Source organism: Mustela putorius, unplaced genomic scaffold (genome assembly GCF_011764305.1).
Source record: "Mustela putorius furo isolate JIRA1106 unplaced genomic scaffold, ASM1176430v1.1 tig00000196_pilon_pilon_pilon, whole genome shotgun sequence".
Lineage (NCBI taxonomy): Eukaryota > Metazoa > Chordata > Mammalia > Carnivora > Mustelidae > Mustela > Mustela putorius.
Genome location: NW_025421310.1, coordinates 9,452,531 through 9,476,032, shown reverse-complemented (window position 1 = coordinate 9,476,032; position 23,502 = coordinate 9,452,531). Strand labels below are relative to the sequence as shown.

Genomic DNA, 23,502 nt, shown 5'->3' with positions numbered 1-23,502 from the left:
AAAGAAGAATACCTCCCCCTACTTAAATAATCACACTTAGGGATACTCAGATTATCATAGTCAATGTATGGGGGATGGTTTGCAGTTTGTGAAGTACCTTCATCTATGGTTTCTATTCAGTCATTACAACACGACTTTGAATAGGGGTATCTCCATCATTTCCATACACGGGGAAAAAGTCACTTGCCTTCACTCAGTCGGGAAGTAGGTGGTAGAATCTGGACACAGGTACAACACCTTTGTCCTTGCCCTGTACCACAGTTGCACACCTCTTTATAAGACACCCTCTGTCCAACCATCCACCAGGAGGCTGCTTTAGGGTCATGACCAAGAGCCTGGGCTCTAGAGTCAGATTGCCTGGGATTGAACCTTACTAATCATGTGTGTGGTATGGTGCAGGCCTATAACCTTTTGGTTGCTCAGTTTGCTCAACTGTCAAACAGAGTTAATAGTATCTGCATAAGGGAACCCTTGGAAAATTTCAACTCAAAATCTCCCCCTCCCTTTTTTCCCCTTAAAGATCTTATTATTTATTTGAGAGAGAGAGAGCATGAGTAGGGTAGGTGGGGGAGAGGGAGAAGGAGAAGCAGCCCTGTGGTTGAACAGGGAGCCCAATGCCAGACTAGATCCCAGGACCCTGGGATCATGACCTGAGCCAAAGGAAGATCCATAACCGCCTGAGCCACCCAGGTGCCCCTTTCCCCCCTCCTTCCTCCCTCCCTTCCTCTCTTTCTTTCTTTCTTTCTTTCTTTCTTTCTTTCTTTCTTCTTTCTCCTTCTTCTTCTTCTCCTCCTTCTTCTTCTTCGTTATTTGCTATGTAGTGATCTTCTGGGAACCAGAGTGATTCTGTCACCAGGAGATCCTTCATACCACAAAGCTCAGGCCATTTCATTGACAAGAGGGAAGTTTTATAAGCTGTGACTAATAAAAAGCAGAAAGTTAGGAGCTGTTCTTCAGTTTTCACATCTGACCCTAGTCATAAGCATTATTACCTGCTAACTTCTTTGTAATATTTATATTAGAGAAAAGTCAGAACCTGCGTTTTAGTGGCTCGAATGAGGAAAAAAGCTGTGATTGAACATGAGCCCTGTTCATGTTCATTTCAGATATAAAGAGAGGAGAGCCTGTCACCTCATCTTGGGAGGAAGCTGTGTTCAGACTATGTCCATGCAGCTGGTCACTGTTGATGATTTCTTTGTTTGTTTTTTTGTTTTGTCTTCCTAAGAGTATGGTGGTGGGGATGGGAAGAAGGGAAGAAGGATGTTCATCCTTAAAAAGATGAACAGAATTAGATAAGGAAATCTTGGGATACCTGGGTAGCTCTATCGCTAGGCATCTGCCTTCGGCTTGGGTCATGATCCCAGGGTCCTGGCATGGAGCCCCACGTGGGGATCTCTCGCCAGCGGGGAGCCTGCTTCTCCTTCTCCCTCTGCTGCTCTGCCTGCTTGTGTACACACACACACACACTCTCTCTCTCTCTCTTTGTCAAATAAATAAGTAAAATCTTTTTTAAAAAAAAAAAGAGTTTCGGGGCGCCTGAGTGGCTCAGTCAGTTGGGCGTCTGCCTTCAGCTCAGGTCATGATCCCAGGGTCCTGGGATCAAGCCCCACATTGGGCTCCCTGCTAAGCAGGAAGCCTGCTTCTCCCTCTCCTACTCCTCCTGCTTGTATTACCTCTCTTGCTAACTCTCTCTGCGTCAAATAAATAAATAAAATCTTAAAAAAAAAAAAAAGAGTTTCTGTATTGAGTGGGTTAAGCATTAAACAAAGCACAAAGTGAGGTAAGCAAAGTGAGGTAAGCGTATATATGTCAGTCAACGGTACAAACATTTCCACAGATATAGGTGTGGAATTTGAGAGGGTTTAGCTGAAGTGGGGTTATCTCTGAACAGCCTGTTATTTTCTCCCTTGGGACACACAGCCTCAGGACCCCAGCCCAGCACCCCTCCCAGGCTTGGAAAACATATCCACCACCAGCTTCTTCCCTCCCCGGAGTTGTAGCCTTTTGAAATCATATGCCTTCCCTTCTAAACTTTCCTCTGCTCTTTAGCTCTTACCCCCGTTCACTATAAATTTGGTCAGAGATGGGCCTTTCATGCCTCAGTCCCTCCAAGTGCCCTGGATTCCCGCCTGGGGGTCCGAGTCCTTTTCACTCAAGAGCACCCCCTTCAGAAGGGATTGCGAAGCAGTGGGGAAAACTGGGATTAAGAGCCAGACAGCCTTTGCTGAGGTAGGTGGCACTCTTGCTTCCACAGATTTCTCCTGTGTGGCTTTAGAGAAGTTAGTTCACCTCTCTGAGTCTGACTTCTCCACAACAGGGATGCTCTTTACTGCACACCAGCTGTTACCGAAGGAGGTAATTGTTTATAACTGGCTCGCAGTGTGATACATGGTAGATGCTCAAAAATGTTATTTTCTCCTTCCTTCCCCTTCCCTTTCTCTTATTATTTATTACATGGCAACTTAACCAGGGCGAGTTCCTTGAGAAAACTCTCTTTGACCTCCGTACCTATTTTTCTGCATTACGCATAACCTCTTCTGCTTTATCTGTAATTTTTTTTGTTTTGTTTTCCAGCTCTCCCTGTCTTCCAAGTGTGTAATTTAAAACTTTTTGAGGGGGTTGGGAAGAGGAGCCTGGGTGGCTTAGTGGGTTAAGTGTCAGACTCTTGGTCCCAGCTCAGGTCTCCATCTAAGGGTCATGAGTTCAAGCCCCACATCCTGCTGCAGCCTACTTTTAAAAAAAAAAAAAAAAGATTTTTTTTAATGCAAAGTCCAACATCTATTCTGGGCTCCTCAGTTTTCTGCCTGTTAAGTGGTAACCATGCCCCAAGAGAGCTTTCGGAGAAGCATATAGAATTCTGATCTCTGGGGAAGGAAGAAGGGAAGGAACGCGTCTGTTCTGAGAAACAGACCCGTTTTCTCTCTTCACCAGCCCGTTGATTCAGAGTACATTCTGAAGTGTTTTGTTGTTGTTGTTTAAGATTTTATTTATTACTTGACAGAGAGAGACACAGCGAGAGAGGGAACACAAGCAGGGGGAGTGGGAGAGGGAAAAGCAGGCTCCCCCCCTACTGAGCAGGCAGCCCGATGCAGGCGTGATTCCAGGGGGATCACGACCTGAGCCAAAGGCGGACGACGCTTAACGACTGAGCCACCCAGGTGCCCCTGAAGTTTTTTTTTTATTCCACTTGGAAAGCATTTCCACTCCCACGACCCTCATGCGTTTGCTCTTCCTGGGTTGGAGAAGGCATCTTCCCCTCAACCTCCATCTGGTGTCCTGGCCCTGAAAGACCTCACTCTGGGGACTTCCTGTCTTGTCACACAGCTAGTCGTTGTGACTGCTCTTGAACTCATTCTTGGCATCTGCTTCTGTTCCTCTTCTGTAGAAGAGCAAGTATCTCAGACTCAACTCTGCCAAACATAGGCTGTGAACATACATAAAAGAATGCATGGTCCAATAAAACTTTATTTATGGACACTGAAATTTGAATTTCATATCATTTCCACACATCACAAAACATCTTTCCTCTTTTGATTTCCCCCAACCACTTATTTTTTAAGATTATTATTTTTTTAATTTTTATGGTTAATAATCTCTACACCCAGCTTGGGGCTCACACTTGGGGCTGGGAGATCAAAAGTCACAAACTCTTCCCATTGAGCCAGCTGGGTGCCCCTCCCCCCTACCTTTTAAAATGTAAAAAGCACCCCTGGCTCAAAGTTAGGCAGAGGGCCAGACTTAGCCTCTGAAGTTAGCTTGCTGACCTCACAGAGCAGTAGTTTAATTGTCTTTAAAGGCCCTCCCACCTTTGAGAAACTGTGGCAAAGCCAAGACTTTTCCTTGCCTCTCAGAATAGTGTGCTCAGGTCTGGGATAGGAGAAGCCATCCTTGGAGGACGAGAGAGAGAGAGAGAGAGAGAGAGAGAGAGACTGCCTGGTGGCTCATTTTCTCACCCTCTCCAATCTGCCTGACCTGGGTCCCAGCCCTGCCATGCCGCAGCCCAAGACAGCCTCAGTGGAACTTGACGTCTGTGTACTCTGAGTGGGTATCCTTGGGCTCCTGGGTCTCTCGTGGTCTGAGGCCTGAGAAGTAGAGGGTTGCATAATGGAGCTCCTCTTGGTTATTCTGCGATTCCGAGGCTTGAGTGAATGATTTGGGTCCTGGACAAGTGTGGGCAACAACATGGAGCTCCTTCTGGTTCTTCAATTCCAGGGAGTGAGCACCGGGAGGAGGGGCTTGGGAAGGACTGCGTGGTGCGGCTTTCTGATTCCGAGCCTGAGGGTAAAACAACCATCCTTCATTCAACGGCTGCTCGAGAGCTTACCATGTGCCAGGTGCCTCGAGGACCTGGGGGTTGATTACATCTTGGGGCAGGAACAAACAGTAAATAACGTCTGTGTGGAGGCCAAAAAAAATAAGGCTGTACACACCTCAAGTCTAGCCCTGACATAAGTACAGCCATCTTGGCAAAGCAAAAGCTGGCACCTTGCACCCCCTCTCTACCTGCTCCCCTCCCCTCGGTAGTGTGTGTGACATCCCTCAGCCACCCCTGGCTGCCCTAAAAGAAAAACACATAGTTAACTTGCAGAGATCACAATCCTGCAAGACAGGAGTCTCCCTCGGTTTACAAATGTCCTAGTGATCTACAACAAAGAAGCTATCTTATCAATAGTCCAATTTCCAGAGGCAAGTAACTCAGTTCCTCAAGCCCAAATGTCGCCCTCCCCTCCATAAAAACTGAAGGAAGCTGAGGCAGAAGGAAATGTAAATAACGTTAAATTTCTTCTAAACCTAAATCTCACTAACAAGGTTACTTGATAGGAGAAATGTGAAACTTTATCTCTAAATCTCCAAGATAGTGTCAGCGATCATTCCCAAGCATATGACCCACTGATATACATCTAAAGGGTCTCATAAGAAGATTTTTATTATTGGTAATGAATAACCTTTTCCCCAGACAACAGCTAGTCCCTCAAGGTCCTGGAGACCTCGCTTCCAAAATTCTTTAGACTCTTACATCATTCATAACCCCCTTTGTCCTCACCCACCGCAGAGTCCACCCCTACTCCGCCTTTAAAAACTCTGACTATAATCTAGTTCAGGGTCCAAGTCCCTACTCCGCTGTGTCGGGTATACTTGGGCCCAAGGTTAAGCTTGCTGAATAAGCCCTCGTGTGATTGCACTGGTGTTTGGCTCCTTGGTGGTCTCTCAGATGTGAAAACTCGGGTATAGCAGGGCTTAAGCCACCCGTTCTGTGGTTCTTTGCTGTGGCAGCCTGAGCAAACAAACACAGGCAGATTCCTGTGGCCACCACCACAGTCAAGACGAGAACTGTCCCATTGTCGCAAAGCTCCTCGCTTGCTATTCCTTTATGGTCCTCATCAGCCTCCTGTCCCCAGCCCAGGCAACTATGAATCTGTCCTCCATCTCTACAATTTCACCATTTTCAGGGTGTTATAAATATGGAGTCATGCACATATGACCATTTGAGGTTGGCTTTTTTTTTTTGCCTCTAAGGTTTTTCAACCAGTAGCTTCTCTTGTTTGTTCCTTCCTTTTTTTTATGACTTTAGATTTTATTTATTTGACAGAGAGAGAGCACAAGTAGGCAGAGAGGGAGAGAGGGAAAAGTAGGTTCCCTACTGAGTAAGGAGCCTGACACAGGGCTTGCTCCCAGGACCCTGAGGTCATGCCCTGAGCCGAAAGCAGATGCTTAACGTACTGAGCCACCCAAGTGCCCCTCATTTGTTCCTTTTGATTGCTGAGTAGTACCCCATGGGGGTAGAGGTACCTGTTTGGGCTTGTAAAGGATAGCATGCAGGAGAAAGAGAGACTGGCGGTGAGAGAGGAAGTAGGGGGCATGCACAGGAAATGGGTGGTGCATGGTCGGGTGTGGGGTGGGAGAAGTGGTTTGGGCATATTTTGAAGGGGATTTGCTGATGGGTTAATTGTGAGGTGTGGAGAAGAGAGGAGCAAAAGATGACTTCCAGGATTTCAGCTTAGGCAGCAGGGCGAATGTGGTGCTGAGATGTGTGCTAAGATGGGCCGGGGGGAGGGGAAGCCTACAGGGAAGAGTTAGTCTTAAGTTCTGTCTCAGGCAGGCTCAGTCCAAGATGCCTGTTAGACATCCAAACAGAGGTGCTGCCTCAACAATCAGCTGTCAGTCTCAAGGTCAGGGGTGAGTTTGAAAGATGTAAATTTTGGAGTCATCGGTGTATTAATGTTCTCTCCTGAAACTCTCCAGCATCTGTAGAACACTTGCTAGATGCCAAGTACTATTCTAAATGCTTTACAGTTACAGTGAGCATGGTGAACCCTTAGAACGATCCTAGGTGGAAGAAAAAAAGAAAAGAAAGAGCATGATCCTAGATAATAAGTATTACTATTTTCCCCCATTTTATAGGTAAAGAAACTAAGGCACAGGGAAATTAAGAGATTTGTCCATGAACGCACGATGATAATACCAGGACTGAACCCAGACCAGCTGACTTCAGAGCCCTGCTCCTAATCACTAAACACACTGCCTCTCGACAATATTAATAATGATCACATCATTAGTTATAATCAGTAACATCATCAGAGTGGTAATCATGGTATGGCCGCTCCATTTTAAGCAAGTACATGCATTCTAATCCTTGAACCAACTCCCGGAAGGAAGCAGAGGGAGAAATGGAGGCTCTGGGGGAGCGACCGATCTGGTCAAGGTCTCACAGAGAGTAGGTGCCAGAATCAGGACTTGAATCCAACACCTGCTCCTTTTCCACCTTGACATCCCTCGGGGGAAACATTGGGACAGGACAGGACAGGACAGGAGAGGGGCCAGGGGAGAAGTCTGAGTCGAGAAAGCACAGGCAGCCCAAGAGCAACTCACCAGGGGGCCAGGGTTAGGGAACACGTTGATATAGTCCAGGATTGTGCTTCTCCGTGCAGGCCTGGGCCTCGGCGGCATCCCTGCCTGGGCCGGAGTCCCAGCCTGGGCCAGAGTCCCTGCCTGGGCCAGAGTCCCCACCTGGGCCGGAGTCCCAGCCTGGGCCAGAGTCCCTGCCTGGGCCAGAGTCCCCGCCTGGGCCGGAGTCCCAGCCTGGGTCTGTTTCTTCCTCAGAGTCTTCCTGCTGGGGAAACAACCAGCATGTGCCCCTTGGAACCTCACCAGCCCCAGCCCCACACACCAGCCCCACACACATTCTGGCTCCTCACTCACATGACCAGGAGGAGGCAGAGGAAAAGAAAGGTCATGACGCCAGTTCCCAGAAATGCTCCATTGGAGAATGCTTGTGAGACGAGACCCTTATCTGCACAAGGAAACCATCGGCCATCTCTAAGCCCCTCCCATTAACCTGGAGCCTCACACCCACCTGCCACAGGGCAATCGGGCTTTCAGCTCCCTTCCCAGACGTTTTATCTGAAGCCCCTTCTGTCCAAGTCTTGGAAACCCTGGGGCACCCCAGGCCCAGATGACAGGACTTCCAGTTTAGATTTCCCTCTGCATCCCTAGCCACAGGGGCTGAGTGCCCTTTCCCAGCTCCTGCTCTAACCACAGAACCTTGGCCCCTGCCCCATTCAGCATCCAGTTGGCGTCCGGACCTGGGAGCAGCAGGACTGTGGCGCTCTGTTTCCCGTGCACATTCCAGGCCTCACAGGTGACTCTGAGGCCAGAGCCCAGCGGCCCACTGAGGCTCAGGGAGCTGTTGGCCCAGGGCCCCGCAGAGTTGGAGGTGACGGTCCAGGAGGCGTTGCTGTGGTTCCCCTCCAGCAGCTCCTCCCCCAGCCGCCAGCGCAGGGTGGGGGCCGGCTGTGCTCGGGAGGAGCAGTTACAGCGCAGCCCCTCGACCTCCCAGGAGCAGGAGGGGCTGAGCAGCCGCGGAGGGTCTGCGGGAGAAAGGGGAGGGGTTGGCCGTGTCTCTCCTCTCCAGGCCCAGGCAGCCTGCCCCCAGATGTCCCCACACTCACAGACCACAGAGAGATGCAGGGAGATGTGCTGGGAGCCCAGTGCGTTCTGGGCTTGGCAGGTGAGGTCTCCTTCATGCTTCATTTGTATCTGAGGGAGCTCCAGGATCCCAGGGTCTGCGGGCTGGGAAGGGCTCAGAGTCTGTCCCCTCAGGACCCAGCTCAGCTGGGCTGGGGGGTTGCTGTGGGTGACACAGAGCAGACGCAAGCTTTGGCCCTCCAGGACTGGGAGGGATGTGCCATTCCCGAGGTTTTCCAGGACTAGGAGAGGAAAGAGACAGGACAGATGCTCAGCTGAGGGCACAGGGGCGCCAACATTCCAGACACTGAGGCCTCCAGCATGGCCCCATGAGGCCCTGGTTTCTCTGGTCCCCTTCCTACCTGTTCTATTTGCATACAGGGTCATCACTCTCAGGTTCTCTGGGGCATCTGAAACAGACAGGGTTCTGGCTTTAGACAAGGGGCTGCCCTCTGGACAGAGAACCGTCCTTGGAGACCAAGATGGCAGGATGGGGTTGAGGGGGTGGGGCCGGGGGGGGGGGGGGCCGTGGATTGAGTCACCAGCTGACCAATTCTCCCCTGAGTGGCCCAAGGGAATAGATAGGTAAGGAGGGCTGGCATCTGTGATTTGTGGTTTATAATAAGAAATATCTGTTTGGTCTCTGTCTGGTTCCTAAAATCCTTGGAATTTCCTACATGATGAGAGTCATAAAGGTGTCTTGATATTAATAACAAACCCCTTTCCACCATACCTGGATTTATGCAAATGAGGCGATTTTTGGAAAGCACCTCCGTTCCACCCCACCCCTGACTTCCAGGGAAGGGAGAGAGGCTGGAGGTGGAGCCAGTCAGCAATGGCCAGTCATTTGCTCAATCCTGCCTTATTGAAACCTCCATAAAAACCCAAAAGAACACGCTTCGGAGGGTTTCCAGGTGGGTGAGCACGTGGAGGTGGCAGGATCAGGGTGCACCTGGAGAGCGGCCATTGCCCCATGCCTGCCCACCCCCCACCCCACCCGCGTCTCTTCCACCACCTGCGTCTCTTCCACCGGCTGTTCCTGTTCTATCCGCTTGTGGTAGCCTGAGACCATCAGTAAAATGTTCCCGAGTTCTGTGAGCTACTTTATCACATTAATTAAATCCGAGGAGGGAGGGTGTCACGAGAAACTCCAATCTATAGACGACGGTTGGTCAGCCTGGGCTTGAGGCTGGCCTCTGAAGTGGCGGGGGGTGGTCTTGTGGGACTGATCCTCCCCACTGCGGGATCTGACTCTGCCTCCAGACAGAGTGTGGTGGAGCTGAACCCCTAGAACGCCTAGATGGCATCAGAGGACTGCCTGGTGGTGTGTGCAGGGGGAGCCCACATCAGAGATGGAATTGGAATCGTCAGCCCCAAAAGGCCTGGGACCCTGCCCCCAGCCCCAGCCTCCTCATCCCTCTCCCTTTCTGGAAACCAGGGCCTGGCAGGTCACACTCACACTGCACAAAGAGGTCCAGGGTACGGCTCCGGGAACCAAGCCTGTTCTCTGCTTGGCAGGTGTAGCAGCCCGAATCCCCAGGCTTTACCGCCGGCAGCACCAGCTCCAGGGTTCCAGAGCCCCCGGGGTGGGACCTAGAGAGGACCCGGTCCTCCCGGGCCCAGCTCAGCGTGGCTGGGGGCTGGCCGTCAGCAGCACAGAGCAGTCGCAGGAACTGGCCTTTCTCAGCCTCCAGATGTGGGCTGTTGCCCTGGGGCTCCAGGGCTGGAAACAGCAAGAGAAAGGCTGCAGGGAGGAACAACGTCTCCCTCACCCTCCTGACACCAGCTTGCCCTCCTGCCAGGACTAGCCCCCTCCCTGCCCCAGGTCCTCTGTACCTGACGTGTTGACTCGGGAAACGCTGATAGCCAGGTCTTTGGGGGCATCTGCAACAAGATTGAGAGCTGACTCTGGGGAAGAAGATGGGGTTCCTTACAGTCTGAGAGAACGCCCGCGGGATGGAGGCAGGGAGAAAGTGGGACTACCCTCTGGACACAAGTGACAAACATGCGCTGAGGCAGTGTGCTGGGCACCTCACTGGCCTCTCTGGGCTGCCCCCACCACCACCAGCTGCTGCATCTCTCCACCTGCACAACCTCCGTGCCCATCAGCACACTCCGATGCCCCGCCACCAGACTCACAGGCGACATTAAGTCTGGCGGTTCTCTCTGTGCTCACGCCCTTCCTGGAGAAGTACACACGGCAGGTGAGGTCGGTGCTATGGTCCTGGGGTCTCGGAGTGAGAGTAAGCACTGAAAAGTAGGAGGACTTGGGTCTGGGCCCTGGGGCGGAGACGGCGTCCCCCAGCCAGGAGAAAGTAGGGGCTGGACATTCCTCAAAGTTCCAGTTAAACACACAGATGACTGCCACCGGACGTCCTGGCTCCAGGATCTCTGGGACGTAGACATCTGGCTTCTGGGTGAGGTCTGGGACACAGAGAGGGCACATGGGAGCCCCGGAAGGGGATGTTGCAGGGGGCGACCCCTGGTCTGTTCCCCACAGTACCCCCTTCCCACTGGGCAGGAGGTGGGGGATGGCAGGGAGGAGGAGAGGCCCCACCCCCGGTCAGTTCCGCACCTGTCACTTGCAGATTGAACTGGTTTCTTACAAAACTGTATTGCGCGTAATAGCCTCTCTCCACCCGAAAGAAGTACCATCCCGAGTCTTCCATCTGGGCCTCTCTGATCAGCAGGGAACAGCTCCGGTTCTGGGGATTGCCAATGAGCTGGAATCGGTCCCTGGGCACGGTCTGCACTGCTCGATTCGGGTTGTTTGTGGCCACTGGCCTCCCGATGCTCGAGTCTGTCCCGGTGAGGAACCAGTAGCCAAGAGCGGGGGTGTCCTCTGTCCAGCCAATCGGGGGGTAGGAGAAGGTGCAGGGCACAAGCACACACAGGCCCTCCTGCACAGTCACCTCCTTCTGTACTTGCAGTGAGAATCCCCGGAACTGAGCCAGAGACCCTGTGGGAGACAGAGGTTCAAGCTCCAGCCCCTGGCCCCGGGCCCCCACCCAGGCCCCTTCTGGCCCTTGGCCCACTCACCACCGGACAGCAGGGCCAAGAGCAGCAGTGGGAGCATCTCTACACAAGGAGGCCCTTGGGCCGGGCCCCCAGACGCTGGGACAGGCAATGGGCGGGGCAGAAGGGGAAGAACCCGGCAGAGGAAGCTGAGCCCCAGGCGCCTGATGCTGGGCCCCACATGACACTCCCCGACCTTGCCACTCCCCACCCGTGCTCATCCACTGGGACCCAGTTCTTCCCTGGGGTGCCTGCCGGGTGCACAGGACTGCAGAGCTGATCCTTCCGGCAGTCACCTCCCCAGGGAGGGAGTGGAAGGCCTGTGAGGCTGTGAGGCCGTGGGGCCGGGGCCAGTGGAGGGTAGGGGCTCTCCCCCTGCGCCCTGGGTCACTGGGGAAGCAGAAGTGAAAGTTCACAGTGAACCCTTCTTCAGACAGGGGCCCTGGGGATGGTGGTCAGTGCAGAGGTGGCTTTTGGGGGGATGGGGGAAAGGCTGGTCTAGAAATTTAGAATGTCCAGCTAAAGTCTTTTTGTTTTTTAATTTTTTTTTTAAAGATTTTATTTATTTATTTGACAGAGATCACAAGTAGGCAGAGAGGCGGGCAGAGAGAGAGAGAGGAGGAAGCAGGCTCTCCGCTGAGCAGAGAGCCCGATGCGGGACTCGATCCCAGGACCCTGAGATCATGACCTGAGCCGAAGGCAGCGGCTTAACCCACTGAGCCACCCAGGCGCCCCTGTTTTTTAATTTTTAAAAAGATTTTATTTGAGAGACAGCAGGAGAGAGAAAGAGAGAGAGGATGAGCAGAGGGGAAGGGTGGGGGGCGGGGGGGAGGTGTGGACAAGAAGACACACCGCTGAGCAGAGAGCCTGACCCGGGCTGGATCCCAGGACCCAGAGATCATGACCTGAGCCAAAGGTAGACAGACGCTTAACCAACGGAGCCACCCAAGCATCCTAAAGTTCACTGTCAATTAAACAATGAATAATTTGTTTTGATGTAAGTATGTCCCAAATATTGCAATGGGACATTCCTGTATTAAAATTATTTGTTGTGGAGCCCCTGGGAGGCTCCATCGGTCAAGCATCTGACTCTTGGTTTCAGCTCAGATCATGACCCCTGGGTCCCGGGATCAAGCCCTGAGGCAGGCTCCTCACTGAGCAGGGAGCCTGCTTTCCCTCTTCCTGCATCCCCACCCCGTACCCCTGCTCCTATACACACACACTCTCTCTCTCAAATAAATAAATAAATCTATTAAAAAAATTATTTATTGTTCATACCTGAAATTTGAATTTAACTAGACGCCTTGTGTTTGTAGTTGCTAAATTTGGTAACCCTAGGCCAGTCTCAATTCCATCCCTTCCTCCCTGATTGGTGGGCTCACCGATCCCATGGTCTGTCAGAAGCTCCCACCCCCAAGACCTTAGTCTACTTCTACAGCTCCTCTTCTTTTGCCCTAAGATTGGATGCATTTACTTGTGTTTTGTTTTGTTTTGTTTTTAATTTATTTCAGAGAGAGAGAAAGCTCAGAAGCAGGGGGAGAGGGGGATCGACCCCAGGACCCTGGAATCATGACCTGAGCTGAAGGCAGATGCTTAACCGACAGAGCGACCCAGGAGTCCCTGGATGCCCTTACTTGTAATACTTGTGATAAGAACACCTGCACCCATAGGTAAGGGGGATGGGACTGAGTGGAAAAGCTCTCAGATGTTGTCCCCCTCACCCAGTCCTTCTCCTTGAAATGACCCGGGTCACATAGAGACACGTGTTGGTCCACTGAACCTCTGCACCTGGGGACCTAGTACGTGGCAGGTGCCATGGTACACGCCAGAGACACAGGCAAATCAGACACGGTGTCTGACCTCAGGGGACCCAGTTTGGTAAATGAAGCTTCTGAGAAACAGAAAAGCACTGAAGTACTCATAACTCCTCCCACTGCTGACCCCCTCCCCCACACTTGCTAGGAGAGATGGTGATGAGGAAGGCATGGTCACTTCTTCCTGGAAAGCCAAGAGAGGTCTCCTGGGGGAAGGTGACCTGTGGCTGCCTCTGTCTTTGCTCTCATATCTACAGTGTTCATGTGCTCAGGCTGCCATAACAAAGCACCACAGACTGAAGGGCTTAAACAACAGAAGAAATTTTCCCCAACTGCTCTGGAGGCTGCGAGTCTAAGATCAAGGTATCGGTGTCTTCCCAGGCCTCTGTCCTTGGGGGGTGTACATGCCATCTTCTCCGTGTGTCCTCACATGGTCATCCCTCTCTGTGTGCTGATCTCTCTTTCTTTCTCTCCTTCTTCCTTTCTTCTTTTCTTTATTTCTAGTAGGCTCCACACCTAGCATGGAGCCCAAAGCAGGGCTTAGACTTATGATCCTGAAATCAAGACCTGAGCTGAGATCAAGAGTTTGACGCTTCACCAAATGAGCCACCTGGGTGCCCCCAATGTCTTCTTAGGAGAATGCCAGTCCTATTTGATTTGAGTTTGCTCTATGACCTCATTTTAACTGAATTACCCTTTTAAAGGCCCTATCTCCAAATACAGTCACATTGGTCAGGACTGGGGTTAGGATTCAACATGTGAATGGGGCAAGGCGGGGGACACAATTCAGTAGCTAATAGGCACCTTCTGCACTCTGATCCTGGTCCCCACTGCCCAACCTGGGCTTTATCAGGGGACAGCCCAAATCCCTTCTCCCAGGGAGCCTCCTGTCTGGGGTCTTCACAACATGAAGCTCATAAAAGCCCTCCCACAGGGAAGAAGGACAGGGAGGGAGGGATGCCTGGGTCTAAAAAGACCCTCTCTTACTTAGCTTGCCCTGATTGTGCTACTGGCAATTCCTTAATTTTTCTATTGTACTTAGGTGTGGAAGATAATAACATTGGGGGACACCTAGGTGGCTCAGTTGATTAAGTGTCTGCCTTCAAATCAGGTTATGATTCCGGGGTCCTGGGATCGAGTCCAGCAGCAGACTCCTTGCTCAGAGCAGAGTCTGCTTCTCCCTCTACCTGATGCTCCCCCTGCTTGTGCACACACTCTCTCTCTCTTTCTGACAAATAAATATAATCTTAAAAAAAAAAAAAGATGATAACGTTGGAGGGAGGAGGTTCAAATCCACGGGATATCCCTGTGCATTTCCTGGCAACCTCCCATGATTCAATAGTTTCTTCACGATGAAGTTCAAAGCAAACCAAAATAGATCATCACAAAATGCAACAACAACAATGAACAGGCTGATGACTATAAATTGCATCTCAGCCCTGACCCCTTCCTGTCCATTAGATACCTACTCAGAATCTACAATGTGTGTAGTAAAGGAAAAATTTTGCGAGTTCAGTTTTTTATTATTAGACGCAATTGCTACTGACTGTCATGTGTTTTGACAGTGTGAAGTATCTAATTTTCCAAAGTGAAATGCCAGCTCTTTACATGAATACCCAAGGCTGTCCGTGATCTGATCCCTGTTTACTTCTCTAGCTTTCCTATCTTTTTACTCCATTACTTTAAGTTTTTTCCCCCTTTAATAAAGAGTAAAACAGCCCCTGCTGGCATTCACATCCAGGCCCTGGTGTTCGCCTATTAGATACAAATGATTTCACATCAGACACACCCACCCTGTGACCGCAGTGAAACAAGGTAAGGACAAGATTACTCCATAGTCATACCTTAACACAGACACAAACAAGAACATTGTTTAAGCCACAAAATGACCACATAGCCCCCTCTCCCCAACCCCCAATCCAGGGTAATGTAAATGACTGTGGAATATTTACCAACTACAGCTTTAGCCTTTGCTGTGGACCGAATATTGTAACCCTCCCAACACTCCTATTCTGGAGTGCTAATCCCCACTGCAGTGGTATTTTGAGATGGGATCTTTGGGAGGTGATTTGGTTGTGAGGCTAGTTTGCTGCATGAGATGTGTGCTCTTACGAAAGAGACCCCAGAGAACACTCTTGCTCCGTCTGCCATGTGAGGACCCAGTGAGAAGGCCCTCATGAATCGGGACACATGCTCTCACTAAATACCAGATATGTCCATGCCCTGATCTTGGATTTCTCAGCCTTCAGAACTGTGAGAAATAAATTTCTGTTTTCTATAAGCTATCTAGTCTGTAGCACTTTATTATAGCAGCCTGAACTGACTATGACAGATTCCACGGGAGCTCAGAGACATCACTTGGTGAGCTGGCATATATTCATCTAACTAAAACCCTTATCAAGATATTGAATATTTCTGGGGTGCCTAGGTGGCTCAGTGGGTTAAAGCCTCTGCCTTCAGCTCAGGTCATGGTCCCAGGGTCCTGGGATCGAGCCCAGCATCGGGCTCTCTGCTTGGCAGAGAGCTTCTCTCCCTCCCCTCTCTCTGCCTGACTCTCTGCCTCCTTGTGATCTCTGTCAAATAAATAATTACAATCTTAAAAAAAAAGATATTGAATATTTCCATCATCCGAGAAAATACTATCCATCATGCCCTTACCTATCAATGCCAGGGTTCAGAGTTAGAATCTCTACCCTGTGAATAAGCAGCAGCTCGAAGAAGAAAGCCCCTAACTTCTCAGCTGTGTTCACCTGGAATTTAGCCTCTTCAACATAGCTGGCAAGGAATGAGAGGTGCTAGCAGCCTGCCTTCTCCTGGGAGGAGATGGAGCCTTGTGTCCTTGCTTTACCCACCTGCAATGCAGTTTCCACCATCTTGAACTAGAATATGGATGGAAGTGGAACCAGCAACATTATTCTTAAAAGCCAAAACTGGGAGGGGCACTTGGGTGACTCAGTGAGTTAAAACCTCTGCCTTTGGCTTGGGTCATGATCTCAGGGTCCTAGGATGGAGCCCTACATCAGGCTCTCTGCTCAGGAGGGAGCCTGCTTCCTCCTCTCTCTCTCTGCCTACTTGTGATCTCTCTCTGTCAAATAAATAAATAAAATCTTTAAAAAAAAATTTTTTTTTAGGGCGCCTGGGTGGCTCAGTGGGTTAAGCTGCTGCCTTCGGCTCGGGTCATGATCTCAGGGTCCTGGGATCGAGTCCCGCATGGGGATCTCTGCTCAGCGGGGAGCCTGCTTCCCTCTCTCTCTCTCTGCCTGCCTCTCTGCCTACTTGTGATCTCTGTCTGTCAAATAAACAAATAAAATCTTTAAAAAAAATTTTTTTTTAAAGATTTTATTTATTTGACAGAGAGAGTTCACAGTAGACAGATAGGCAGGCAGAGAGAGAGAGGGAAGCAGGTTCCCCGCTGAGCAGAGATCCCGATGCGGGACTCGATCCCAGGATCCTGAGATCACGACCCGAGCCGAAGGCAGTGGCCCAACCCACTGAGCCACCCAGGCGCCCCCCCCAAAAATTTTTTTTTAAAGCCAAAAGTGGGAATGATTGAAATGTCTATCAACTGGTGAATGCATAAATGAAATGTGGTGTATATTCATCCAATGTAATAATATTAAGAATAAAATGTTGTTAACAATGGATGCGTGCTCTAGCATGGTTGAATCTCAGAAATTTAATGCTTAGTGAAAGATAGCAGACACAATAGACTTTATGTGATTCCATGTGTATGAAATATTCATAAAAACAGTTCATTAGAGACTGAAGGCAGATCAATGATTTCCTGGAGCTGTGGAGGGAGTGGTATTGATTGCAAATGGGTATAAGAATCCTCTTTAGGCTAATCAAAATGTGTGACAATGACTACACAACTATAAATTTACCAAGAATCATTGAACTGTATACTTAGAACGAATTAATTTTATATGTCATGTGTTATACCTCAATAAAACATAATTAAAAACCTGTTGGGGACTCCTGCTTTTGAGCACAAGAGGATAACAGGGCCCAGAATTATCCTCCTGTAAACAACTAGAATACCAAACAAAATACAGGAAACCTCTATTTTCTTTTTTAAAAATTTTTATTTATTTATTTGAGAGACAGAGATCATAAGTAGGCAGAGAAGCAGGCAGAGAGAGAGGAGGAAGCAGGCTCCCTGCTGAGCAGAAAGCCCAATGTGGGGCTCAATCCTAGGACTGTGGGATCATGACCTGAGCCAAAGGCAGAGGCTTTAACCCACTGAGACACCCAGGCGCCCCCAAGAAACCTCTATTTTCATACATGGAATGCAGACAGGGAAAAACTGTGCTTCTTGAGAGAAGGACAAAAATGAAGTCAACCATATAATCATCCAGGTTTTTTGAGAGGAGGATAGCAGTTTGTGGATAGCAGAGTGAGAGGCGATGGGGGCACAATAAAAGGGACTGCAATTTCACTGAGTTGAGGAGCCAGACATGGAAGGTTAAGGAGACTGACCCAGCTAAAATATGTAGGTCAGAGTTTCAGACAGGAGGGATTATTGTGGAGAAAGGGTTCAAGGTCTCCATGGAAGGTCCCTGATGATTGGCAGAATACCAATATGCATGTTCACAGGCTGAAACCCCATGAGGCCAAACAAGAAAATTTATAAGGAGAGAAGCAATTACTGGAGAGCTATTAGATGGGAGATTCCCAGGGCTCACAAAAGGGCCTGGACTTGTGCATATCCCCTCCAGCCAGAGTGAAGATACCTCCTTGAATCCATGGGGCACTCAGTAAAAGTTCTAAAAAGGCCATGGCATTCAAGTGAAAGAAAATGACCCTAACACTAGACCTATCTTAGGAGGAGCTAAAAATTAAATAGTCTTTTTTTAAAAGATTTTATTTATTTATTTGACAGAGAGAGTGATCACAAGTAGGCAGAGAGGCAGGCGGGGGGTGAGGGGGAAAAGCAGGCTCCCCGATGAGCAGAGAGCCCAATGCGGGGCTCAATCCCAGGTCTCTGAGATCATGACCTGAGCTTAAGGCAGAGACTTAACCCACTGAACCACCCAGGCACCCCTAAAAATTAAATAATCTTAAAAATATTGGCCCAGAGGTTCCTAGGTGGCTCAGTCGGTTAAGCATCTGCCTTCAGCTCAGGCCCTGATCCCAGGATCCTGGGACTGAGTCTTGAATCAGGCTCCCTGCTCAGCAGGCAGGGAGCTTGCTTTTCTCTTTCCCTCCACCCCTCCCCATGCCTGTGCTCTTTCATTCTCTCTCTCTGTCAAATAATCTTAAAAAATATATTGTCCCAATAGACAAGTAATTTAACTGCCTTAAAAAAAAAGTTTGTTCGGGACGCCTGGGTGGCTCAGTTGGTTAAGCGGCTGCCTTCGGCTCAGGTCATGATCCCAGCGTTCTGGGATTGAGTCCCACATCGAGCTCCTTACTCCGCAGGGAGCCTGCTTCTCCCTCTGACTCTGCCTGCCACTCTGTCTGCCTGTGCTCACTCTCACTCTCTCTCTCTCTGACAAATAAATAAAATCTTTAAAAAAAAAAAGTTGGTTTTTAAAGAAATACAACAAAACCAAGCAGTCAGACACATAAATTGACAATGTCCAGCATTCACTGAAAAATCACTAGACATACAAAAGAGTATGAACACATGACACTCGACAAGAGAAAAGTCATCCAAAGGAATCATGGTCAGACATGACACAGGAGGCAGAAATAGGAGACAAAGACATTGAAAGAGTTATTACAAGTATGTGCCAGATAGACTCAAGGATGTAAATGAAAACATTACCATTATATATTAAGAAGAAGATTAAAAACAGGAAACATAACTTTTTAGAAAAGATTCTATTTGAGAGAGAGCATGTGTGAGCACACACGTGTGTGTGTGAGAGAGCGAGGGTGGGGGTGGGGTGGAGAGGGAAAGAGAATTTCAAGTGGACTTTATGCTGAGGGCAGAGCCCAACTCAGGGTTGGAACTCATGACCTTGAGACCATGATCTGAGCCAACATCAAGAGTTGGACACTGAACAACTGAGTCAACCAGGCATCCCCAGGAAATGTAACTTTTTTTTTAATGTTTGTATTTATTTATTTGACAGAGAAAGAGCACAAGCAAGGGGAGTAGCAGGCAGAAGGAGAAGAAAGCTTCCCACCGAGCAGGGAGCCTAATGTGGGACTTGATCCCAGGACCCTGGGATCATGACCTGAGCCAAGAGCACATGCTTAACTGACTGAGCCACCCAGGCACCCCAGGAAACATAACTTTTAAAGAAAAAAATATATTATCTGAGATGAGAGTTCCACTGAATGGGATCGACAGCAGATAGAACGTTGTAGAAGAATGATCAGCGAAGTTGAAGATGTAGCAGTAGATCCTGTTCAAACAGCAAATATAGAGGGGAAAAAAGGATGGAAAATGGAAAACACATGTTCAGGGCCCTGTGAGATAGCATCAGGCCACATTACATATATAAAAGGAGAGACCCAGAGATAATGAGAGAGGAAGAATAGGGAAAAAATACTGAAATAAATATTAGCTTCAATTTTTATCAAATTTTTCCAAATTTGATTATAATAGTAAATCCACAGAACCAAGGTACTCAACAAATTCCAAACAGGATAATATCTTTCTCTCTCATGTTCTCCCTCTCCCTTCCTTCTCAACACACACACACACACACACACACACACACACACACCCCAAGGCATATATTAACAAAATAATTTAAACCCAGGGGAAAAGAGAAAATATTAAAACTGGCCAGAGAAAAAGACAAAACTACAAAGAAAGAAAGAAAGGTAAAAACTACAGAATTATCACAAGAAACTATGAAAGACAAAAGAATTTGAAGTACCAAAAGGGAAGAAAATGTGATCCTAAGTTCTTTATCCCATAAAAAAATACCTTTCCAAGCTAAATTAAACAGAAACTTTTCCAGACAAATAACAGTTGAGAGAATTCAGCACCAGCATACCCACGCCACAAGAAAGATAGGACAAGGTATTCCAACAAAAGGAAACTGATGCTACAGGGAAAATGTATACAAAGGAATAAAGAGACATCAAAGGGTTAATATGTGGATAAATATGAAATAGTTTATTTTTCTAATTTTGAAAAAATCTCTTTAAAATTCTTTGTTTTAAAAAATGATATATTTTGAGATTTATAGCACTGTATTGTGGGGTTGAATTTTGGGCTTATCCAAGATAAACACACAGAAGCAACATATTACACAGGGTATGCCTAATTCAAATTAATTATAACAAAAATCCATCTGTGCCCTCCTCACCATGGATGCAGAACCAGCAGGAAGACTTAGTGGCCAGAGGTAGAGAGACCTGATTCCCTGGAGAGGAGGCAGGGTCCAGTCCCCCAGGACCCCCTTGCTCCACAGAGCTGTATGGGAGCCAAGTCTCTGGGGTGAGCATCTGTAGTTTGACAGATCCTCATCCGCTGGTCAGCAGCACCACCGTGAGGAAGAGGGCTCAGTTACAACTTGCAGCCTTACTCTCTTTGTAGCCTTTGAACCTGTTGGGGGAAACACAGTTCTGAAATAAGGGGCCAGTTCTGTGGAGGGCTTGCTTTGGAGAGGACAAGAAGAGTGAAGCCACCCAAGGTGTCCCAGAATCTGGGCTTTTCACCTGGTGTAGTAGATCCAGGTGAGGCCATAGGTCAAAAGGAAGCCAGCGCCCATGAGGGCCCCTCTGAGTAGGGTGAGGATTAGAGGCCAGGTGCCCCCAGAGATTTGGGGACAAGAACAGGAGATACCTGGGGGAAGAAGACCGAGAGGTGGAGGAGAGTGAGGTTCCTTAAGTCCATACCTTAGTCTCGTTCACCTCAGAATTCAGGTGTCCCACGTATACTCATCCTGCACAGCTAGGTTCGGGCAAACGTGGTAGGAGCTCCACAAGTATTAAACCTGGCCGAGGAATTCTCCTCCATCACCCAAGACCAGCTGGGGCAGCACTAGGACCCTGGGATTTGTGGGGAGAGGGGCTCAGAGTCAGGCTTCTCCAGCACCAGCTCAGCCTGGCAGGGAAGCTGCTACCAGTGTCACAGACCAGGCGCAGTGACCTGCCCTCCTGAACTTGAAGAGAGGTGGTTCTGACTAGGGTCTCTGGGACTATGGGACAGAGAAAGCCAGAAGGGCAGGACTGAGAGCCCCTTCTCTTCCTCTGCCCTTCCACAGACACAGGCGTGGAAAATAGAGTCTCTCAAACAAGTGTTACAAGCACAGACAAGTAAGAGTGAAGGGCCATCTGGTGAGGTGGAGAAAAGGAGAAGCACCCGATGACCCCAGGACAGGTGGATGGACCTCTGAGCAAGAGCTGGCATGTCTAGACCTGGCAGAGGACGTCCCAAGAAGTGGGCTTTGATGTGTGAGGCTGAGGAGGGGCGTGGACACATATAGGGTCTGACCACTTTCAGGGAGAGACGTGGAGGCTCACACACAGGTGATGCTCCCAACCTTTCCTCTGAGGGCCGCAGGAACCACGGGAGGGTCTGAGCAGAAGAGGAACAGGGCCAGATCTAGGGTGCACAGAGAGACACCTGCGGGCTGAATTGTGCTGGGCTGGAGGGGTGGGGTGTTGCACAGAGAATGGCCGGTGGGAGAGGAGGGTGGTCCCAATGCAGGGGTCTCGCTACGTGCAGGTGAGAGGAGGCGGAGGCCTGAGTGGGGGCTGCTGCCATGCAGATGGAGGAAGAGAGCCATTTGAGATATTTTCGAAACTCGCTGAGTCATGGGGAGTGCTGGTTGAGGCAAAGAAATGTCTCAAGTGACTTCCAGGATGTTGACTCAGGTGGCTCAGGTGGGAGGGGTCCCCCAGGAAAGCTGAAGGGACTCGGGAGGATCTGGACTGGACAGAGACAGACAGAGGGTCTTCTGGGCAGTTGGGGACTAGAGGCACCAGGGCCCGGGCTTACTCATGGGGTCGTGCAGAAAGCAGCCAGAGGCCCAGTGTCCAGCAACAGGAACCTGTATCTAAGGCTCCTGGTGGGACAGTGAGATGTCATGCCACAGGAGAAGCAGAGAATCAGAAAAAGGGCATGATAGGAGAGTGAGGGGAGAGAGGAGGCAGCCATAATGACAGCGAATGGTCAACTAGGATTCCCAGGGACTCAAGAGTCCCTCCAGGGGAAGGGGGAGGGGCAGATTGGGTCCAGGGAGGGGATAAAGAGCGATGGGGCTTCATTCTGGCAGAACCTCACAACATTCCCTTATTTGACCTCTGAGACGTCCGTGGTGCCCCGGGCCCTCTCCCACCTGTGCTGTTTCTCCTGAAGGTGTGGACGGTCAGGTTTTGTGGAGCATCTGGAGCAGAAACAGATACGTGTCCACTTGCAGTGTGATGAGGCGGCCATGAGCAAGGGGGTGGGGCCCGAGAGTTCTCTCCCTCTTGACCCTGTGCCTCTAAGAATTCTCCCCAAGTATTTCACCCAACCCCTGTCCCCCCAACACCCCCAGCCCTCAGAGACCCTGGCACCCTGGTCTGGCACTCACAGGACACGTTGAGCTGGACAGTCCTCTCCGTGCTCACACCAGCTCCAGGGAAGGTCACTCGACAGGTGAGGTTGGTGCCGTGGTCCTGGGGCCTCGGGGTGAGGGTGAGTACAGGGGAGTGGGGAGCCTTGGAGCCCCAGGAGGGAAGGGCGACTCCGATCCAGGAGAAGGTGGGGGGTGTCCCCCTCTCACAGGCCCATGGCACGCTACAGGTAATGTTCTTGGGCTGGCCAGATTCTAGGGGCCCCTGGATGTGGATGTCAGGTGTCTGTGTCAGAGCTGAGGAGGAGAGAGAGATTCTGGAGTGGGACCCTGAGTGTGGCCCTAGAAGCAGCCTCCACCCAGGCCAGCTGTCTCCTCTCCAGCCAGGATGGAGATCAGGGGGTCCTTCCCAGCCCTGCCCCAGGAGCCCTCGAGATCCATGCATGGGAATGTGTCCTCTCTTGAAGCCCATTCCTTACCCGTCACAAACACGGAGAGCTGATTCTGCAGGTAATTATATCTCACCGAAGACCCTCTCTCCACCCTAAAGAAGTATGTCCCCGAGTCCCTTCTCTGTGCATCTCTGATGTCCAGGGAGCAGTCGTAGGCCCGAGGATCCCCGAGGAGGCGGAATCGGCCCTGGGTCTCCTCCTGCACTTTACGACCTGGGTTGTTTGTGGCCACCGGAGCATGCTGGTATACACTGGCCCCTTCCTGGAACCAGTAGCCAAAAGCTGGGAAAGACTCAGTCCAGAACATTTTGGAGTGGGAGAAGTGGCAGGGCACGGAGACACACAGGCCCTCCTGCACCTTCACCGTCTCCTGCACCTGCAGCTGGAAGTCCAAGCCCTGAGCCAGGGACCCTGTGGAGAATGGAGGGTCAGCAGCAGCCCCCCGCCCACCTCGCCCCCTCCCCTCGGCCCACTCATCTGTCCACAGCAGGGGTAGAAGCAGCAGCAACAGCAGCAGCATCTGTGAGATGGAGGGTGTGTGGGCCTCCTGTGGGTGAGGGAGAAGAGGAAGACAGTGGGAGGGAGGCTGAGGGGGACCCACGGGAAGCTGGGGAGGAGCACAGAAGAGGAACTACAGCTCCAGAGCTCTCCCCGCTCTCTACGCAGAGCCGGCCACACCCTTGGCTGGACATCAGGGAGACCCACTCGGGAAGGAGAGAGCAGGAGCAGGAGCAGACCCATGTCCTGCCCCTCATCTCGGCACTTCCCTCTGGCACCAGAGCCTGGAGC

At 50.3% G+C, this 23,502-nt stretch overlaps 2 protein-coding genes across 15 annotated transcripts; both read right to left on the bottom strand.

Annotated features, from left to right (window-relative positions):
- Positions 1 to 741: 741 nt before the first annotated feature.
- Positions 742 to 11,292, bottom strand: LOC101678525 (sialic acid-binding Ig-like lectin 10). Of its 8 annotated transcripts, none has more exons than XR_001182032.2 (12): positions 11,005 to 11,267; positions 10,541 to 10,924; positions 10,105 to 10,389; positions 9,802 to 9,849; positions 9,425 to 9,709; positions 8,328 to 8,375; positions 7,950 to 8,207; positions 7,584 to 7,868; positions 7,201 to 7,291; positions 6,871 to 7,111; positions 3,954 to 4,275; positions 3,163 to 3,424 (listed from the first exon to the last, which is right to left on the bottom strand). XR_001182032.2 is itself a non-coding variant. In XM_013064115.2 (12 exons), the coding sequence occupies exons 1-11, from the start codon at positions 11,039 to 11,041 to the stop codon at positions 4,012 to 4,014; spliced, it is 2,226 nt and encodes a 741-aa protein (XP_012919569.1). In that variant the 5' UTR covers positions 11,042 to 11,268; the 3' UTR covers positions 3,163 to 3,379; positions 3,973 to 4,011. The 8 variants fall into 8 exon arrangements, 6 of the variants coding, with proteins under 6 accessions (XP_044933315.1, XP_012919569.1, XP_012919568.1 ...); XR_001182033.2 differs by having other exon boundaries at positions 3,163 to 3,379; XM_013064115.2 differs by having other exon boundaries at positions 3,163 to 3,379; positions 3,973 to 4,275; positions 11,005 to 11,268.
- Positions 11,293 to 19,851: 8,559 nt separating this feature from the next.
- Positions 19,852 to 23,300, bottom strand: LOC101680639 (sialic acid-binding Ig-like lectin 14). 7 transcript variants are annotated; one of them, XR_006605897.1, is made up of 5 exons: positions 22,741 to 23,298; positions 22,280 to 22,558; positions 22,043 to 22,090; positions 20,598 to 20,750; positions 19,852 to 20,304 (listed from the first exon to the last, which is right to left on the bottom strand). XR_006605897.1 is itself a non-coding variant. In XM_004767130.3 (5 exons), the coding sequence occupies exons 1-5, from the start codon at positions 23,231 to 23,233 to the stop codon at positions 20,281 to 20,283; spliced, it is 1,008 nt and encodes a 335-aa protein (XP_004767187.1). In that variant the 5' UTR covers positions 23,234 to 23,298; the 3' UTR covers positions 19,852 to 20,280. The 7 variants fall into 7 exon arrangements, 6 of the variants coding, with proteins under 6 accessions (XP_004767187.1, XP_004767188.1, XP_044933359.1 ...); XM_004767130.3 differs by lacking the exon at positions 20,598 to 20,750 and adding an exon at positions 20,418 to 20,544 and having other exon boundaries at positions 22,006 to 22,090; XM_004767131.3 differs by lacking the exon at positions 20,598 to 20,750 and adding an exon at positions 20,418 to 20,544 and having other exon boundaries at positions 22,741 to 23,297.
- Positions 23,301 to 23,502: the final 202 nt, after the last annotated feature.

Coding starts and splice junctions, on each gene's coding strand:
- LOC101678525 (XM_013064115.2), bottom strand. CDS start 11,041: ATGCTCCCACTGCTGCTCTTGGCCCTGCTGTCCGGTG. Junction 10,390..10,540: donor GTTCAATCTGCAAGTGACAG/GTGCGGAACTGA, acceptor TCTGTGTCCCAG/ACCTCACCCAGAAGCCAGAT. Junction 8,208..8,327: donor CCTGTATGCAAATAGAACAG/GTAGGAAGGGGA, acceptor TTCCTCTCCTAG/TCCTGGAAAACCTCGGGAAT.
- LOC101680639 (XM_045077424.1), bottom strand. CDS start 23,233: ATGCTGCTGCTGTTGCTGCTGCTTCTACCCCTGCTGTGGACAGATGAG. Junction 22,559..22,740: donor GCTCTCCGTGTTTGTGACGG/GTAAGGAATGGG, acceptor TCTCCTCCTCAG/CTCTGACACAGACACCTGAC. Junction 20,545..22,005: donor GCACCACGGACGTCTCAGAG/GTCAAATAAGGG, acceptor TTCTTCCCCCAG/GTATCTCCTGTTCTTGTCCC.